Source organism: Puntigrus tetrazona, chromosome 23 (genome assembly GCF_018831695.1).
Source record: "Puntigrus tetrazona isolate hp1 chromosome 23, ASM1883169v1, whole genome shotgun sequence".
NCBI classification, from domain to species: domain Eukaryota; kingdom Metazoa; phylum Chordata; class Actinopteri; order Cypriniformes; family Cyprinidae; genus Puntigrus; species Puntigrus tetrazona.
In genome coordinates, this window is record NC_056721.1 from 12,297,296 (window position 1) to 12,311,593 (window position 14,298).

At 38.3% G+C, this 14,298-nt stretch overlaps 1 protein-coding gene across 5 annotated transcripts in view; it reads left to right on the forward strand.

The window, feature by feature from the left end:
- Positions 1-13,959, forward strand: part of pax7b (paired box 7b) — a 58,530-nt gene extending 44,571 nt beyond the window's left edge. For all 5 annotated transcript variants that reach the window (XM_043224563.1, XM_043224558.1, XM_043224559.1 and 2 more), the window contains exons 8-9: positions 8,022-8,271; positions 11,954-13,959. In XM_043224563.1, the coding sequence (XP_043080498.1) occupies positions 8,022-8,271; positions 11,954-12,069 (366 nt within the window). In that variant the 3' untranslated portion in view covers positions 12,070-13,959. The remainder of the gene's footprint in view (positions 1-8,021; positions 8,272-11,953) is intronic.
- Positions 13,960-14,298: the final 339 nt, after the last annotated feature.

Below are 14,298 nucleotides of genomic sequence, written 5' to 3' on the forward strand. Positions count from 1 at the left end.
ATTTATACTGCATGATTAGCCCCCGTTGCTTTTTATTATCACAGAAGGGGGAATTCTATAATAGTTATCTGAATTATGCCATTTCTGGAGCTTCAAAATTTAGGGTCAGAAAGATCTTTTTTGCTTTCTTCGGTTTAGCAAGGGCACATTAAATTGATTTGAAAGTACAGTAAGTACATTACATTATTTACATTATCACAGGAAATGTGTTTTAAATAAATACTGTTCTGGTGAACCTTCTATTCATCCTGGTTTCCATAAAAAGCAACACAATTTTAACAATAATAGTAGAATTTAATATTATTACATTTATTTTTGTATTTGACATTATATATTTGTATACTTTTTTGTGTGAATTTGGGGAGGAGTAACTTGAAGGAATTGTTACTATTAATAATAATTATATCAATAATAATACGATTTTATATTAGTTATCATTATTAATTATTTATACTTTATTTTTGTATTATTTTGCATTAATTTTTTTTATTATTATATTCGATTCATGTTGGAATTCTGTTTGTCGTCACTCGCGGTGCAGAAAGGCACACTTTATTTTGAACTAATGAACATCTCAGCATGAGTCATGATTGTATTGCTCAGATCCGTGTGGAATTACATCACTCATCACAGCATTCTGGAACTACCACGCTCAAATGTCCATTTGTGTGTTTTCCTGTTTGCTATCTTGCCTCTTGACATTGTTTGCTACTTGATTCTGGCATTGTGGGTGTTGTGGTGTTTGAGGATTACGGCTTCTCTCTGAAAAGCGACTTTCCGACAAAGAATGGCAGCGCTTCTTTAATTACGGCTGCATTGCATCAGATATTGCCCCTGAAATGTAATGCTAAAGTCGGTGAGTGTTTTTATACTCATGTCACTCAAGGGAACATTGTGCTCTGTTTGCTAATCCCCAAATCCAATATCGTTTTTTGGAAGCAGTGTTTGTTTTTATGTATGTAATGTATTCATATCACATTGAACTCCGTTTATTTACTGCAGCTGATCGCTGTAAGTATGATATTAGGACTGGAGGTCTGAGGGTAGGACATGTAACCTTTAGCGGGGCAGATAGCCTTATGACATCAATCCCTGTAATTCCAGCTCCCTGCACAGGTGACATTTTCCCAACATGCTTGTGTATATTCCAGTGAAACGAGAGCCGCTCTCTTACACACCAGCAAATCCAGTCTTGGACAGATTAAGCTGAGTGTAGATGTGCGTAAAAGAGAGATTGTGTGTGTGTGTGTAAGTTAGCTGGCCCACAGACACACACTGTCCTCCTGGAGTCTCCACCCACATTTGTCCTACTGCTCTCTCTCTCTCTCTCTCTCTCTCTCTCTGTCTCTCTGTCTCTCTGTCTCTCTCTCTCTCTCTCTCTCTCTCTCTCTCTCTCTGTCTCTCTCTCTCTCTCTCTCTCTCTCTCTCTCTCTCTCTCTCTCTCTCTCTCTCTCTCTCTCTCTCTCTCTCTCTCTCTGTCTCTCTCTCTCTCTCTCTCTCTCTCTCTCTCTCTCTCTCTCTCTCTCTCTCTCTCTCTCTCTCTCTCTCTCTCTCTCTCTCTCTCTCTCTCTCTCTCTCTCTCTCTCTCTCTCTCTCTCTCTCTCTCTCTCTCTCTCTCTCTCTCTCTCTCTCTCTCTCTCTCTCTCTCTCTCTCTCTCTCTCTCTCTCTCTCTCTGTCTCTCTGTCTCTCTGTCTCTCTCTCTGTCTCTCTCTCTCTCTCTCTCTCTCTCTCTCTCTCTCTCTCTCTCTCTCTCTCTCTCTCTCTCTCTCTCTCAGAGCAGGTGGACAGGACAGATTTTGGGCTGTATTGTCAGGGACACAGAGTGCTGTTACAGCTCTCTACAGGGGATGCACCTACAGTTAAACGCTTGTTGTTCTTAAGAGTGGATTTTGGGTTAAATACATCTTACGAATTACAAATACAAATACATCTTATTGGCATAAAGACTTAGTATACCATGCTGTTAATTATCATAGAAAGCAGTATCCTTCTGTCAAAATGGAAAAATTATATACAAATGTATATATGTATGTCAAATAGAAGTGTGTACTGCTGACTTTGATTTAGCTTAGACTCAATAATATATATATATATATATATATATATATATATATATATATATATATATATATATATTTATATATTTATATATTTTATTATTTGACACCGTACATAAGGTTGACAATAAACAATCCTGTAACCAATAAATTTCTATAGCAAGTCTTAAAACACCTGCTTTCGTTTGCCTCCCTCCCACCACATTACAACAGATTGTAACGTGATTTAGTTTTTATTAATAATGTGATCTATCAATAATGAGTAGTGCTATTAAGCCATCTTCTGTGTAAGTGTTTAGTTCCAGTTTTGTTGAATTAGCCTCTCGTTTTTTTTGTTTTTTTTTTTACCCCTGTCATCGCATTTCAGTTTTGTTCCAGTTAAGCGTGAGCCTCGTTCCATTCCGGCAAGAAAAAAAAATCCAACAAAGAACCAAGTCACGTCAAACATTTATTCAGACAAAAAATATAATTTGACAGTTAAGGAAATTATGGTAGTGTGAAAAGCTTTCCTTTTTATTGCCACTGCGCTGTTTGTTTATCTGAAAGGATGCACATTGTATCAATTTCCAGTTTTACATTTACACTGCTGCAGGCTAGAGGGCTCTGAAGTTGAGAGAATTAATTACTTTTTATTATTATTTATAAAGTAATCTATCTGTCGGGAGACAGAAAGTGAAAAGGAGCGAGAGAGGGAGAGGAGCGAAACGCCTGCAGCTATGTCCTTTAAACTGGATCCTGCCTGGCATTATCTGCACTAGCAGCTCTCACACAGACCCACAACAAATGAAAGCCTAGCTACTGGGGGGATGCTTCACAGAATGAAAGAGAGAGAGAGAGAAAGAGGAAATAGTTGGGCTGGGGTGGGGGTTGAGGGCTGTGGGGGCGGGGAGGTACTTTGAAAGGGCTCAAGAAAGTTAAGTGTGTCTCAGCCGGGTGTGCTCGCTGTGTGCCGGTGTGGGTCGGCCTGGATTTGTCCTCTGGTGTTTGTGGGCCTGGAGAGACGCACTGCCTGGGGATGTTGTTTGTCAGCCAGATTGATTGGCAAATATTCCGCCGTTCTCCCACCGGCCGTATCAGATACAAAAAGGTTACACATGTGGAAAGAATATTGATTTTTACTTAGCAATGGTAGTATGGCAGGAAATAATAGATTACAACTCGGAGTCTGACTGGGCTGCCGACTCTACTTGGTTGTAGTCTTGGGTTATAACTGCAGGCAAGGTTATCCGAGTTTATACATTTTGCCCTTTAACAGAGTTTCTGGCTTGTACTAAAGGTTTATGCACGCAATTAAAAAAAATTCTAATGATGCAGGAATCTGTTCACATTTAACGCTTATGCTAAACACTTTTATTTTATTTTAAAATATTTATTATTTTCTGCTTCTATCAGATATTTAATTAGATTTTTTTCTTATTTATTACATTCAATTACCCATCCAATTATTATTTTAACTATATTTTCTCTTATTTTATTTTATTTTCCACCATTTTATTACATTTTTATACATTTTATCCCATTCTGTTTTTACAAACTGAGTGGCAATGCTAATCATTGCTAACATCATTTCATTTTATTATTGCATCATTTCATTTTTGTTCCCAATTTAGTTTTCTCCATTTTTATTTATTCATTTATTTTACAAATTGAGTAACGGTGTTATTTTCCATACCAATCATTGAACTTATTTTTAATTTACAAAATGAGCGGCAGCGTTATTTTCCTTGCTAATCATTTAACCTCCATTTATTCTAGACCGTCATTTCATTTTATATTAAATTTCTCCAATTAAATGTTTTTCCCCTTTTAATTTCCCCCCATTTTTTTTAAGTTTCATTAACAGTAACAGTGTTATTTTCTATACTTATTGTTTACCATGCATTTATCCCGAAACACTCGTGTTTTGTTAAAAACAAGTCAACTTTAGCCCGGCGATCCCCAGGACAAAAACTGTGGCTGATATGTGATCCCTTTCTAAAACAGAGCCAGGCTCTGTCGTTTCTGCCCCTTCTGTGTTGCGGTCGTCCCACTGTGAGTGCAGTAGCCCATGTAAAGAGTTCACAGGCCGTCCTGCTGTTTGTTAGTGTTTGTGTTATGGCTCCGTGTGCACTTTAAGTTGAATGTCCTAATTACAGCTGGCTGGGCGCTGCGGTTTAAGGCAGGCCTCTCTCGGCAGTGCTCTGTGCAGAGAGAGGATTGAGTTGACAATAGCCTCACCACGTGCTGCCTCTCGTGATAAAGAGCCAGGCTCTACCTCTCACCGTGCTGGAATATTCTCCGTTTGCCACTTTAATTGATGTCAATAAGGTTATGCTAAATTTGAAGATTTGAATAATTTGTCTTCCAGCACAATAATGGCATCACCCAGGCTACAGGCTGCTTAAGCGCAGGGCTGAATGGAGGTGTCAGGCACCCGGCGCTCTCTGCCCACATTCTGGGCTGACACCCCTTGTGCTGGCGTCCCCCGCTCATCTGATTAAAACACCACTCCTGGGGAGATGCTGAACTTACATAGGCTCAAGCTTTACTATTAGCTCAAATTACCTCATATTACAGCGAAACGTCAGTATTTGGGGAATACAGAGGATTACAGATTTTCATGACTTCATTGAGGTTTGCTGGAAATTCTAGTTTAAACAGATCGTGGAGCAGAAATTAAAACTTAAAAAAAAAAAATCATTACTTACAAAACCATTTGCTGTTATTTCACACGAATTTGATGATGTACCGATCACTTATGCGGACAACTAAATTTTGCTATGTAATATTACATCAAAAGACTTTAAATATATATTGCCTACATGTCAATATGTTTTATGATGTTTCTGTCATTTTAAGAGCATAAATAAGTACCCTGCCCTCCAAAAGTTTGGAGGTGCTCTAGAAAAGTGGACAATATGGCATGAATCCTTTTTCATTTCTAATAATTTTGCACTGATAAGGGACAACACATATTTTATTACAAAAACAGTTTATACTTATAAAATGCTTCATCTAAATATCCACCATTAGCAGCTATTCCAGCTCTGTATAATCTAGGCATCTGAGCTGTCAGTTTATTCAAACATTGACTTGATATATTACTCCATTTTAAATATGGAGTCATATAATGGCTTTGTGCTGTGATGAAACCAGTGAAATTTGAGACGGTATGAATATCTATCAAATCCTGCAAAGATTTCAGGTGATGCTAAATATGGATCAGCATAAAAAACTGTAAAATAATATCCACACATTGTAAAACTGTCTTTATATCGCAGCCATTAGGATTAATGCCTAACACATTTGTTTTTTTTTCATGTTTAACTGAATATGATGTTAACCAACCGTATAACTTGTATTTTATTACTGCCGTATGGACATCATCCGTGGCTAATAATAGAATTCTTCCCAAATTTAACATTAAAACAAGCATTTTTTTTATACATTTATACATTTTTGTACAGCACATGGTCCAGGTCAGACGTCAGCGTTTGTCTTATGACTTAATATAATTTCAGTATGCTGTCTAACATCTTTAATACTATGCTATTCAAAGTCACGATGAAATGGAAGAAGCAACATTTCCAATTTTAGACTAAATGTAAGGCGTTGACTTGGATATATCCGTCAGTTATTGATTGGATGGAGGAAAATCTGATTGGTAGCTTGCAGCGTGTTGTAACAAAGGGGCGGGTTTTATAAAAACATCATCATCAACTTTTTTTAATTAAATATTTTCACAAGTGAATTTTTCATCATGAGGTCAATAATACACAGATGAAGTTAAGTTCATGCAACTTTAAGAAATGCACGTTTTTCACACAATAGTGCAGCATTCAGTCCTGTGAGGGGCATTTCATTTACCGGTTAGAGCTGAATATAATCAGACCTCAATTAAGCGCCTGTTAAATCTGTCTCCCCTCCAGCTGCCCATTCAGCCCCCTGTCAGGCGGGCGGTTTGCCCCTGACCCATCGCCCCGTGTCCAGGGTCATACACCAGCGCTCAGTGGCGTGACAGCCCACCGTGTGCTGCCCCATTAATTAACACATTTCCCTCTCTCTCTCCACCACCTTCATCACAGGAAGTCTGCATGGCCCACTCATATCATATATCACATGAGAAGAGGGACTTTCCGCACTCGTATAGTCCAACATGCTCCATTTCAAGTGGCCTTTTATGTATTTAATATGTTTCAAGTGCTGCATATTTTCCTGGAAGCTTCGGGAGGATATTGGTCTAAATTCACTTATCTGTTTAGACCGTGCGTCTGAGAATGCATGCGCACTGGTGGGCCGAAGCCTCGTTGTAGTACGATGATTTATTTCCCAACGTGCAGCTGATCATTCTGAAGTCCTCCGTCATCTCCTGGGTTGTATCAGACTTCAACAAATAGCCCATGGATGTTGTTTTGAGTGGTGCATGTGGGCTTGATTTTGCTCGCAGCAGCTCTGTGATGGGCTAATTGGTTTAGCAGGTTGGGTCCTGAGACGGCCAAAGGGCAGCAGGGCGTAGCGAGCCACAACGTGAACCTGATGTTCAGGAGGATGCTTTGTTTCAGTCTGCGGATGGGGAGCATGTGGCAGGCAGAGCAACCTCTGCATGCAGCGTCTCTGACCCTCTTTTTCTCCTTTCACACACTTTTTTCCCTCTGCCTCCACCCTTTGCTTCACACTGGTTTTTAAAAAGCTTTGAATGACTCTGACTTTAAGCTATCACATATACAATGATTCAGTTATTATTTATAGCATTTTGACAATTTTTTGTTACATTATGTTTTAGTGTTGTCAAACAATTAATAAATAAAAGTGTTTGTTAATGTGGATATTATTATTATTATTATATGTGGATAGTTGAAAAATTGGACTGTGTCCTATGGTGTGACAAAGTAAAAATGTCTTAACACAAATTAACACACAAATAATAAAAAAAAAATATATCTTCTTTTTTTTTCTTTTTTTTCAGAACACACACATTTTGCAAAGAAAATATTTTATTTTGTATGCAATTAAGCGTTATATTAACTATTCATTTTATTTATCAATTAACTATATATTTGATTTATTTTTTGCTTGTTCAGATGGACAAATGGCTGAGAAAAACTATGAAGATAACTGAAAAACATCATAGAAGTATTTATATTGAGATGGGTGCAGAAACTAAAGAAACATTTCTAAAGAACTAAAGAAACATTTGCAAACAGAGTATTTTATTGTGCATCATTAAGCAGTACATCCATCATCAACATCGATGAACAAACCAAAAAAAAAAGATTTTTCTGAAGGAGACTGAAGTAATGAATTCTGAAAATTAAATTACATTTTAAAATATATTCAAATAAATAGTATTATTTTAAACCTTAAATATATTTTACAATATTACTGTTTTTACTTTTAATCAAATAAATACAGAGATTTCTTTCAATAAAATTATACCAAATATTTTTACCAGTAGTGCATATATTCCAATATTACTGTTATAATTTTTTCCAGAGTTTACAGGGCTACATTTGCTGTAAACAATAATACACAAAACAAGGGCAGACCTTGTAGAGTTTCTATTCTCCCGATCTCTGGGGGCATCTAATATGAGTGTTTATTATTTTAATCATTCATGAGGTTTGAGACTCTGGGATGGCTGAAGGCTCCAGATTAAATTCTCCCTGGGAGCTTGTTATGAAGAAAAGCCTCAGGACAGACAACCCTGGCACTCTCTGAACACCCCCCTCTACCACCCGGCTCTGCGCTGGTCCCTTCTGTGTCTGTTATTTACCCTGACACTGTTTTCAGCCCAGTAAATGCTCCCTTGGGAAGCGGGAAAGGGGTCGTTGTGAAGATGTTTAACCCCTATCAAGGAGGAGGCCTTGAACTTTGTGTGACGTGCAGTGACCGACAATGAATGGGGAAACCGATTTACTGCCTACGATGCAGTGGTTTCTAGATCTTTTTGCTGATCCTGACTCTCGCTCCTTTCTACCCACCAGGTGATGAGCATCCTCAGCAACCCCAGCGCCGTGGCCCCTCAGCCCCAGCACGAGTTCTCCATCTCCCCCCTGCACAGCAGCCTGGAGGCCTCCAACCCCATCTCAGCCAGCTGCAGCCAGCGCTCTGAGCCTATCAAGACCGCTGACAGCCTGCCCTCCTCCCAGTCCTACTGCCCCCCTACGTACAGCACCACCAGCTACAGCGTGGACCCCGTCACTGCGGGCTACCAGTACAGTCAGTACGGCCAGAGTAAGTGCCTCTTCATTACTCAATTCATTACTTTTTTATTACATTTGCTCCAACGTACCCATCAGACGTTAAGTTGCATGCAAGTGGCTTTAGATAAAAGCACCTGCCAAATGAGTAAATACAAGCCTTTCATTGACAGGCGTTCCAAAACCTAATAGTAGTATACTGCAGGGGGTCAAAACAGGGGCCACAGAAAACGTCTTCCAAGGGGACCTCTAGATGACTTAAAATTATTTAAAATGTAACAAAAAAATAAGCTAAAATAAGCTACAAATCTAATATATTAATGAAAGAACCGGGAACTTCTTACAAAACAGTTCAGTGTTTCATCTATTTCATCTCTCTGTTTTTATAAACCATGGCTTTCTTTATTCTGTGATATGCAAAAAGAAAAAAAATGAGTTGAATATCCTGGACTCTTTTTTTCTGTCTAATGATCTCTGTACAACAGTATAATGCACTATATCCTGTATTAGCCATACGACAGCATTGTGTGAGTAACATACTGACGTTTAAGTCAAATTAAATAATGTACTATACTTTTTTGTCTTTTGAATCACATGAGCCAAACGAGTACACAAAACCATTGGAATCATTTCCAATGTAAATGAACTTAACTGCTATGTACTTACATTTAAATGAATAATTTGATCGATGGTTTTACATTGTACTTACATTTTAAATCTAATTACATCTGTAAATATTTTTGTAATTCTATTCAGAATAACACCGTTGACCCATCTCTTACACCTTAACCCACACTTAAACCATCAAACCTGTCCCTAACATCACCTGCATCCAACACAATATGAACACAATAAGTATACGTTGTACTTATGTTGTTGTATAAGTACATAATAGTTAAAGCTACTTAATATAAAGTGGCAGCAAATTTTTTTTAGAAACGCGTACCTAGTTATTCATTAAATGATTTACAACTGAGTTCATTTACATTTCGTTATTTTAGTTGAGTTTAGCGCAGAATCCTAACGTCTGAGGGAGCTATTTCTTTTAAGTACTCCCCATGGTGCGAAATCACTGATTTAGCCCACCTGTCTAATATTTTACTGAAATTCGGGAGACAGCTTAAGGGCGCACTTTGTAGAGGTGCGCGTGTTTGTGTGTGTTGGCTGTGACCGTGAGTGTCAGGGAGCAGATTCGCTGCTTCTCTCAGGGAAGGCAGAGACTCAGTCTGAGCGGGATTTAAGGAGTAAACGGGGCTGACAGGAGAGAAAGGCTTCCTGAGGGAGAGAGGTTAAATGAGCTGTGATTACTCTCTCTGCTAGCTGTCAGCACCGGTACAGACAGCTAGCCCACCCACAGGTATGCGGCTGCTACCGTACGCGCCGCCGTTCCCTGACAGCTTCCTTTTTGCTCTTGCTTACAGACGCTAACGTGCGGCGCTTACTGTCACACTGACAGATGTCTGGCAGCGTCCGCTCGCACCCTCGCTCTGCCCCGCCTCAACACTTCTGCTAATGACGAATAAAGGAAGGAGAGGTTCAAATAACACCTCCTCGACTGGAGTAATCAAAGGGCCTCCGACCAAAAAAAACATCAGAGGTTCTTGACGTGCCAGCGGGCTAATGCTCGCCTTTTTTATATCCATTAATCGTAGACGTCTCCGTCGCCATGCGTTTTGTCATTACCGTTGACGTTTTGATCAGATGATCACTGTGTTTACAGCTTGTCGGAAAAAGGAGTGGCTGGGGTCGCAATGCCAACTCCCAAAACACTCAAGTAGCGCAAACTCAATCCTGTCAGTTTCGAAAATGCAAAGCCCTCAGGTTTAACCTCCTCCGCTTGACTTCCATTTTTTTCCATTTCGGCTTTGAGGATGGGGGTGGGAGACGTCTATGCAAATAATTACCTGAAGGTTGCAGCTAGCGCAGTGCTAACTTAATAAGTAAACCAATTCCAGTCGGACTCGGCGAGGGAGGCCTTTTCTGTGGCTAGAGGGGTTAATTGGAGCTTCCCCACACCACTTCCGTCCTGTCCTTGGTTTGTCCTCGCAACCCCTTAAACGCGATTCACTGTCTTTTTCCACCAATCAGATGTCCTTAATGTCTTTAGCTCATGTATTTAAATTGAAACAGTGTGAGAAGGGAGGCAGATCAATGCTGGGGTCCTGGGTTGTGAGCGGGACTCGGGATGCCCTCTGACCCTGGATTAGCCCGCGGGATAGAGTCGACACGTGCTCCTGATAAAGATCTTCCAGCGAAGCCAGACTCCAGATCAATCCTATGCGAGCCCGTGCCCTCAGGTGCTGTGTTAGTCACACCGTTTTGTGTGCTACACCTATCTGGTGGGAATCTCACCACTCTTTCTGCCGTCTCTCTCCTCTCTCTTTATTGCATTTGGCGCAGACGTACAGATACATATCTCGATCAACAGTAACCGTTTTCTCAGGCGTAGAAAATCGAGTGGACTCATTATCTAAATCTACTCAGTAGAGCTGAAAAAGTTTCAGCTTCGACTTCTCTTCCCCAACTCATCGCATTCAAAAGAACTTTAAAAAGACTCATTTAAGTTTATTTATTTAAATCTTGTTTATGCCAATTTGGGTGGTTTTTAGGAAGATGGATGAATGGAATAGATTGGTGTGTCACGATATAATGTTATATGATGGGAAGTGTGGAATTTTGAGAAGAGGGATGACAGACGTAATGAGGAATGTGCTGAGGAGTACTCGCTGTGACAGGAGTGAGTGACAGTGGAGAACAGGTGCTCTGTGTCTCTGGAATCAGTGAAAGCTCACATCTGCTCTGAAACTCAACCCAAAACTAAAACCAAAGTTGTCTGCTTCTGTGGGTCATTGACAAGTGAGGTTGCCTAAGTTGAAAATGTAGAAAAGTCACCATTGTATGTTGTTGTTTTAATACATAAAAAAACTAAAAAAAACAACAACAAAACAAATGCAAACATTTTTATTCAAAAACGTCAAGTGAAGTTAAAAGTAACATATTTCCCAAGCGTAATCGTATTTTTCTAAAAAATTTGCTTATATGGATTTATTACAAATAAAAATGACCAACATTTGTATTCATGTATATTTCATACGTTATATTTTTTATTTTAATTTAGATTGAAAGGCTTTAAAATCTGTCAAGTGGTTTATAGAACTTAATCATTATTTAAACAATTTTAATAATCAAGATGAAAAGTTAATATATAGACAATAAATAATTTATTATATTAATATATTATATATATTTTTTGCTTATTTTTATATTAAGGTATTCATTTTAGATAGATTATGCCAAATTTCTCTTTTTGCTGTTCAGACCATGTTATCTTTAGGAAAGTTATGGTATTGTAAATGTGATTTGTTCCTATTGCCGTTGCATTTGCTATTACGATTACTTTGTTTATTTTTTTTTTTTTTTGCTATTTTATTTTTAACTTTCTTTAGTTCATGTTTCTATTTTAACCACAATACCTTGCTTTGCAGCATTTCTGATGGATATATACACAGAGAGATTATATAATAATATACTAATTTTAGACAAATTTTAAAAAAATTTATGACATCAGAAAAAAATGAAGATTTTGTATTAAAGCGTGTAAATGAAGTATTAAAATAACCGTCTGCATAAAGTGCACGTGCTTGTACTTGTAATTGCTGCATATTACTTTTATATTTCTGAAAAAATGAATGAACTGTTTTTATCTTCGTGTGTAGCTGCGGTGGATTACCTGGCTAAGAATGTGAGCTTGTCCACGCAGAGAAGGATGAAGCTCGGCGAGCACTCGGCTGTGCTCGGACTGCTACAGGTGGAGACGGGACAGGCGTATTGATGGATCTCGAACTGAACATCCACTCATCTGTTTCACCAGCATCCCTCCATTCTTTCTGCAGCGCCCACACGTGGTCCATCTGACCGGGAGTGAATGAGACCAAGAGAAGTAACAAAATCACGGGCAGTCTTAGACTTTCTACCTATAGCAGCGTGAATACAAAAGCCATTCCACATAAAAAAAACAGACACTATTGTGCCGCCTCTCCTTACTCGTCCCGATCCTTTCTCTCTTTCACAACAAAGAGACCCTTTCAGGGCTTCAGAAAGAAGCTGAGGGAAAATGAGCATCAATTGTCTGAGCCCAAATCACTAAAGCCCTGCCCGTTGTCGGCATCCAGTGTTAGCACACATAGGCTACAGCTGCAGCCCTTGCCCATTCCAAACTGTTCGGACCATGTTGTTTATAGAAAATGATGGTATTATAATTATATTTGTTATGATAAATGTGGTTGTTCCTATTGCTGTTGCATTTACTATTGTAATTACTCTTTGTTTACATGTTTCATTTTTGTTTTTCCTCACGTTTAGTTCCTGTTTCTATTTTAACCACAGGGCCTTGCTTTGTAACATTACATTTCTGATGGATATATACACAGAGAGATGCTGACATTCCACAAAACCTGGGCTAGTCAATGTTTTTCATCTTGGGTCGGTTGGTGGAGCCTTAATATGGGGCAAAAAAGTCTGTGACCTGCTCTATATGGGGTAGAAAGTGTTTAGGGTTATCAGTGTTATTTATGATAATTATGTCTTACGAAAACATACACTGTTCTGAAATATGCTGACCAAATGACAAAAATACATTGTTTTCATTGTTTTTTTTGCAATGAACACAGGCTAATTCTTGTCTGTGGTCACTATAATTACCACTATAACGAGCCCTTATGGGTAAATGGCAATTTTTGCATTTTATGGCTTTTGATATGCTTTCCCAGGCTTCTTTGCTATTCATGGAAAGTATAGTTTACGATTTATCCAAGAATTTAAAAACAGTCAGATATTAACCACTGAATGGCCAAAGGGCGATTTGTGAACTTATGTTTCAGATATTTGGAAGACGATGTACTAAATTTGGTAGCACTTTTTTTATTCATGAGGAAATTAATTTGTCTCTGTGGTCAATGTAAAATGATTTTTTTTTTTGCAGTTTATAGACAGAAGCGGACTTTTACTGCAAGTCTTATGCCATTTACATAGCTTAAAAAAGTGCGATGGTCTCTGAATAATTGTCTTGAAGAAAAAAAAAATCTCCAAAACATTACAGTGAGAGGTGGAATATATGACCACATTTATGGATTCTGTGTTTACATTTACATTCCACTTTTCTCAAGCGTGTTTTTAACCTCGAGAGACAATTTCTGTGGCTAAGATGAACTGAAACTAAACTGTGCTCCAGTGTGCCCTAAAACGCCATATATATATTCAGGACAATAACTGAAACATGAACACGTGATCGTGTGCCAACTTAAGACTGAGGACATTTCCATTTTAACACTTACGATATTTTGTAGTAAATGAAAAAGACAAAAAAGAAATGTGAAAAAAAAAAAAATCATGTTTTTAGTGTGTAGCACTCATTTCTACTGCAAGCATTAATCTACCTTTGGGATGTTTGAAGCACTATCCGACTGGGCGATACACCTTTCCCAAATCTCTTTTCAACCTCAGTTGCTCTTTATTCTTTCATTGTTTACCTTTTGCGCATATGTAATTTTCTTTGATATATTTCTGTTCAGCATGTGTGTATATTATCATGGCATAATTTATTCAGCTGTATGAAATACTAGCGTAGTGGGAACTTGTATTGGCATTTACTACCTTCAGCCTGTTGGTGTCTTTACTGTAGCACTGGCATATCTGTTATGGATTAAAGCTCAAAAAGTGGACAAAGAAACAGATTGCTTCTTTCTTTCTCAACGCCCACTATAGGGATCACGCAATAGTCAAATATGTGCTCAAGGGGCATGTATGTTAAAATATGTTTTCTATTTAAAACATTTTATTACGCATTTAATAGTTGACTCAGTCGTGATATATGGCCAGAAGAAGTGTCGTGTAGGCCCGCTTGAAAATCTAGTACTAAATTTATGAAGAGCTTTTTAATCTGAAATGCTCATTTTCTGTAATACTTAAAACATGAAAATCTATTGGCATTTATCATATACACTCTTTTCACTGCTTTGATGTTGCTGTCAACTGTAATCATGATTTAATCCCCATCTTAACA